General features: G+C 37.2%; 2 protein-coding genes across 7 annotated transcripts; one reads left to right on the plus strand and one right to left on the minus strand.

The window, feature by feature from the left end:
• The first annotated feature begins 237 nt into the window (after positions 1–237).
• On the plus strand, positions 238–4,096 carry LOC106298982 (tRNA-specific adenosine deaminase 2). 2 transcript variants are annotated; one of them, XM_013735107.1, is made up of 8 exons: positions 238–378; positions 668–785; positions 894–931; positions 1,015–1,081; positions 1,220–1,379; positions 1,454–1,544; positions 1,617–1,720; positions 3,896–4,096. In XM_013735107.1, exons 2-8 carry the CDS (start codon positions 717–719, stop codon positions 3,904–3,906), a joined length of 540 nt encoding a protein of 179 aa, XP_013590561.1. In that variant the 5' UTR covers positions 238–378; positions 668–716; the 3' UTR covers positions 3,907–4,096. The 2 variants fall into 2 exon arrangements, with proteins under 2 accessions (XP_013590561.1, XP_013590560.1); XM_013735106.1 differs by lacking the exon at positions 3,896–4,096 and adding an exon at positions 1,806–2,486.
• LOC106298983 lies at positions 2,676–4,170 on the minus strand. 5 transcript variants are annotated; one of them, XM_013735112.1, is made up of 5 exons: positions 4,107–4,167; positions 3,792–3,834; positions 3,579–3,631; positions 3,341–3,494; positions 2,676–2,914 (listed from the first exon to the last, which is right to left on the minus strand). In XM_013735112.1, exons 2-5 carry the CDS (start codon positions 3,805–3,807, stop codon positions 2,859–2,861), a joined length of 279 nt encoding a protein of 92 aa, XP_013590566.1. In that variant the 5' UTR covers positions 3,808–3,834; positions 4,107–4,167; the 3' UTR covers positions 2,676–2,858. The 5 variants fall into 5 exon arrangements, with proteins under 5 accessions (XP_013590566.1, XP_013590562.1, XP_013590563.1 ...); XM_013735108.1 differs by having other exon boundaries at positions 2,679–2,914; positions 3,341–3,631; positions 4,107–4,165; XM_013735109.1 differs by having other exon boundaries at positions 2,679–2,914; positions 3,341–3,631; positions 4,061–4,122.
• Between the last annotated feature and the right edge of the window lie 1,719 nt (positions 4,171–5,889).

Consider the following 5,889-nt stretch of genomic DNA (forward strand, 5'->3'; position numbering starts at 1 on the left):
TTTGTTCTTCAGAATCACGGAATTTTTTTTTTTTTTTGCAAATCCATTTTCCATGAAGAATCTAAAGGAAAATAGTGGAATCCGTCTATTAATAATTTGACCAAAACCTAACTCGTATGAATGGCGAAGAACAAATAATTCACTAAATTTTTCCGTCACCAATTAATTGGAGCAGTGTGTATTTAATTTTCCACATTTGGGCCAAATATATCATTAGTGGGCCTATTTATGGTGGAGCTTCGACAAAGACGGCGTCGTAACAAGAAAATATTAGAGCCTTGGCGTCGTAACTGGAAGCTCTATCTCTCGCTTCGTCCCGCTCCTCTTCTTCTGGTTTTTATTTGGTTACTTCGTATTGGTTACGGACGCTTTTCTTTGGTACGATCTTTAATTCTAATTACACGCACACTCTTGGTTGTGCTAGTCTCTTTGTAGTTTCTGTTTCTTCATGTCTGTTGTCTCTACGAATAATTAGCTTGGGAATTTCTTTTCAAGTTGGTTTGTCCCTGTTTCTGTAGCATCATCATTCATCAAATCTCTAGTTGAGATTGATTCTTTCTCTATACTAGAAGAACTTTGGAACTTGCTTTCATATCATCTCGACTGTTTACAAAGCTTTCTGGTTTCATTCACTAAACCTTGTTTTAATTTGAATATGTGCTATCAGGGATTCATTGTTGACTCTCTCTCTGGGGAAGCCAAGTATAATCAACCTAATGGCATCACTAGTGAAAGAGGACCACTTTGAGGAGTCACACAAGTATATGGGTTTTGCTCTGCACCAGGTAACACTTGTGCTGCTGGTTCCATAATATTGGAATAGTTTGTTTCGTTTCCCTAAAACTTCAAAAGCTGGGTACTCTATAGAGTTATTGACCCTGCCTAAATTGCAGGCTAAGCTTGCTTTGGAGGCTCTTGAAGTTCCCGCGGGGTCTCTAGTTCTTGCCTTTGGTTCATCTCACCTTGTGTTTCTTAGCTTCCTTAAAATTCTGGTTTGTTTTTTTTTTTAATCAGATGTGTCATTACTGAAGACGGTAAGGTTATTGCTTCAGGAAGAAACAGACGAAACGAGACACGCAATGTAATCATTCAAAACTTTCAGACGTAACTAAGCTAGCCTTTTCAGTTATATAAATCGAAGAAAGAAATGATTGTAACCTTGGTTTATTCATCCATTTTACTGAGGCTTTTGTGACCCTTTTTGTGTGTTAAAAAAAAGGCCACAAGACATGCAGAAATGGAAGCAATTGATGAACTTGTTGGACCTTGGCGGAAAGATGGACTCTCGCCTTCTCAAGTCGCTGAGAGATTCTCCAAGTGCGTACTCTACGTAACTTGTGAACCTTGCATTATCTGTGCATCTGCCTTGTCGTTTCTCGGTATGATTCCTCTGGCTGAAGTTAACATTATTATTTATTGTTGCTGATGAGAAGTTATATTGATCTTCTTAAAGGTATAAAGGAAGTGTATTATGGATGTGCAAATGATAAGTTTGGGGGATGTGGTTCCGTACTGTCTCTTCACTTAGTGAGTTCTGATATCAGGTAAGGGTCTTATGATCACTATAGGACCTTATTAAGAAACTGACTTTATTAGTTGAACTATGTGTTTGATAGTGAGAAAACTCAAAGAGGAAAAGGCTACAAGTGCAGAGGGGGAATAATGGCAGATGAAGCTGTTTCTCTTTTCAAGTGTTTCTATGAACAAGGCAATCCTAACGGTAACCACTCTCATCTTTACATTCAACTATCTATGTTCTTTGTTGTAACATCTTCAAACTTTTTTTTTTCTTCCGGGTTTTGTAGCTCCAAAGCCACACCGCCCTGTAGTTCAAAGATGAGAGAAGACGGTGAACATGTTTTAAAGATATCGGGAAATAGTAGTGGGGACCCTACTAATACTTTTTTCGCTACTATTACTTGCCAAACTAGTTTACAGAATGCAATTTATACAAAAGTGATGAGACTAAATGATAATCATTCGCTTGTTTCTAATGAACCCACTGAATAACTTGTCAAACCATGATCCTGGGGGTTAGACACTTTAGATTCTTGCTTGGCTGTGTCACGTGGAAGAGGGAACATAAAACCAATTAGAGGCAATGCACAGATAGTCTCAAAGGCGACTTCTAATCATAACCATACATATTTTCCTTCACGTTAGTCTAAAAACCTATCCATTTCAAACTCCATTCTCTTTTGTATTTGAGAAGGGTCTCTATCAACCTAGATACCTAGCACAGTACAAAGATCCATAATCACACCTTAAACAAGGATAGATGAGTGGTACCAAAGCTAGCAAAGCCCCTATTCAGTTGTTCTTAAAGCAGGTTTAATGAAATGGGTTCACTGGAGTTTCCTCATTTTGCTATTCTACGGTTGACAGATACACAAACGACCCGACCTCAATCCCAAATCAACAAACGATACTCGGATACTTATTGATCAAATATCCGAGTCACATCTCTTATCTGCTTCATGATGATTGGTCTAATGTTTTCCACTTTGTAAATTTTATGACAATATTTTATTTTGTGATGTTTTGCGAATGGGAAGCTAAAAAGTCAACATTTGTCAATACATATCACAAAGCTCATTACTCCTTTGGTTATACTTTACAATAACATCGAATTTTCTATTCATGTAACAACAAGACCTAATCTTGAACTTATCAATGTTGGAACATGCTTCGAAACTACATGGACAAAATATAAAATCAAGTGAAAATCTTTAATCCAAAAAACAAGACCTAATCTTGGACCGATGGGTCCATAATGAACTACATACAATTTAATGCTAGCCAAGTTTAAAATTACAAATAATGAGACTAAAAGTGTTAAATCTTTACTTGAGAACCTCTCATACCATGATCCTGGAGGTAGTAGACATTCTAGACTCTTCCTTGACTGTTTCACCTGCAGCAAGAAAAAACACAAACCAATTCATTGAATGCTCAGCTAATCTCAAATGCGACTTTTAATCATGATGCTATCAATTTTTCCTTCCCATCAGGGTCTAAAGCATATCACTTATGTTCGATTTCTCTTAGTATTCGGTAAATGCAAAAGGTTTCTTAACGGATCCATGTAAGAGCCTCATCCACCTAGAAAACTACTCTAGTTTGTATTAATAAAAGATTTCTTGATAGAAGGTTTTCAAACCAGCAAGCTAGCTTCGGTTGTTACTGGTTATATATATGGCAAACTCTTACGGCAGGTGAAATGAAAAGGCTTCACTACAGTAGTATCTTTTGTTATTCTACTGGTACAGAGAAACATCCAAGATACACGTAATTTTGTAAATGATAGCAACAGAGAAAGAGAGAAAGCAGAGTAATTTACCAGATTGAGTGTTTGTGGTGACTTCGCCATAGATGGCTTTAAGCGTGGACAAAGGAACAACAACGGTGGACGTATCAGCAAAGAGTTGCTGTTTCCAATGCCACATAGTGACTTTCATTTCCTTGTTAGACTTGAAGAGTGAATCCTTTTGCTCCTGTAAGGCCTCAACATATTTTTGCTGCTTATCAGATCTTAACCCCAAAACAATAAAAGACACTCCAAGACATGTGTTTATTACAGCATTCTTGTTCCTCGCTTCTGAAACCAGCATTGCAATCTTGTTTGCCATTCCTGTGAAACAATCAAACCCCAGCTCTGAAAAAAATTGACTACCATAACATGCAGTGAAGTTTTACAGTAGAAGTAACTATTGAAAGTTAAACTGCATCGAGCATTGGAATTTAGACGAACTCATGGAAAGTTGAATATGAACAGAGAGCAAACAATTTACCTGAAGGCATCATCATCGTGTAGTTTTGTTTCTAAGAACATAGCTACAAGTATTAAGAGATTAATCACTAAGCACATTTCGTTAAAATTGTGGATTGTTGAAAGATTTAATGTAGATCCGGGAATCGAAACAACACTTGCAATGAATGGTAACATTCTCAAATCAAATGTGGAGAAGAACTAATGGAAGATGCCAAGCCGCAATGATGATGATGACGATGATGATGATGATGATTTACAAAAATGGATCAAAAAATGAAGTTGACTCACCAGATCGGAAGGAACAGTAAAGGCGAGAGAATGGAAGAAGACTCACCTGAAATGAGGGTTCGACGACGGAGACGGCCACAATACTACTTAACATTGATTTGAAAAATTATATGATTGTTATAAAATAACTTATAATTTATAATATCGTAAAATTTATATAAGGGCGAAATTTTATACCCGCAGGAAAAAGATAACACTGATAATGAAAGAAAATGTTATTAGAAGAAGAAGGAATGGTGTGGTTACAATTGATCGAAACCATCGTTTATATAAAAAAGAAAAAATAAAGTTATTGTGCATGCATACTGACGGTAGGCTCCACATGCTTAACGTTCGCACATAATGTTAATGTTTTCGGTGCAGCAAACATTGACATCTTCGTTCCATCAAGTTTATAACACTCCCCCTTGGAGACCAGTGTCACTATCGTTTCTTGCTTAACGTCTTTGTTGCCTCGTTAAAAACCTTTCCATGAAAACCCAATGGGAAAAACCATAGTAAGCTAAAAAAAGTACAACTACGTAAGTTCCTCCTCGGATGAACAGTCATAGATCCTTCTGATGACGCATTCCAATGTTATGGACATGTTTTCTGAATACCGAGGTAGGAAGTGATTTTGTGAAGAGGCCAGCTGCATTGTCGCATGATCGGACATATCTCACTTCAATCTCTTTCTTCTTCTCGAGCTCTTGAGTATATGAGAAGAACATCAGATGTATATGTTTTGTTCTATCGCTTTTGATATATCTGTCATTTGTTTGAGCAACACATGCTGCATTATCTTCATATAGAATAGTTGGCTCCGTATTTTCGTCAATCCCGCTGCTTGAACAGATGTGTCGGCTTATTGATCTTAGCCATACACATTCTCTACTTGCTTCATGGAGTGCAATGATCTCAGCATGATTTGAAAAAGTAGTCACAAGCGTTTGTTTCTGAGGACGCCAATATATAGCAGTGCCTCCGATTGTGAAAACGTATCCTGTTTGCGATTGGGCTTTGTGTGGATCTGAAAGATATCATTCATCTGCAAAACCAACCATTTGACCTTTTAAACTTTTAGGATAAAACAAGCCTAAATCAATGGTCCCTTGGAGGTAACGAAAAATATGTTTAATCTCATTCCAATGTCTTCGGGTTGGAGTTGAGCTGAATCTTGCCAAATGATTTACAGCAAATGATATATCAGGTCGTGTACAATTTGCAAGGTACATCAGCGCTCCAATTACACTAAGATATGGTATTTCCGGACCAAGTATCTCTTATTTCTCCTCAGGTGATCGAAATGGATCACTTTCAATATTAAGTTACCTAACGACCATCGGGGTGCTAAGTGGAGTTGATTTATCCATGTTAAATCGTTTCTGGAACTTAATGTTTCTGGCATTTTAAATCCATCAGGAACTTTCATGTAGATATCAGTATCTAATGATCCATATAGATAAGCTGTAACAACATCCATGAGACGCATCTCTAGATTTTTATCAGCTGCTAGACTCATCAGGAATCTAAACGTGATTGCATCCATAACTGGAGAATACGTTTCTTCATAATCGATTCCAGGTCTTTGAGAAAAACCTTGAGCCACTAGACGAGCTTTGTATCTCGTAACCTCATTTTTCTCATTGTGCTTTCGAACAAAAACCCATTTGTACCCAACTGGTCTCACATCTGCAGGTGTGAGTACAATAGATCCAAATACTTCTCGTTTATTAAGCGAATCAAGTTCGGCTTGTATTTCATCTTTCCATTATTCCCAATCATGTCTCTTTTGACATTCATTGACAGATTTTGGTTCTGGATCATCGATTTCTTCATTTATTTCACTT

The sequence above is a fragment of the Brassica oleracea genome, chromosome C6 (genome assembly GCF_000695525.1).
Source record: "Brassica oleracea var. oleracea cultivar TO1000 chromosome C6, BOL, whole genome shotgun sequence".
NCBI classification, from domain to species: domain Eukaryota; kingdom Viridiplantae; phylum Streptophyta; class Magnoliopsida; order Brassicales; family Brassicaceae; genus Brassica; species Brassica oleracea.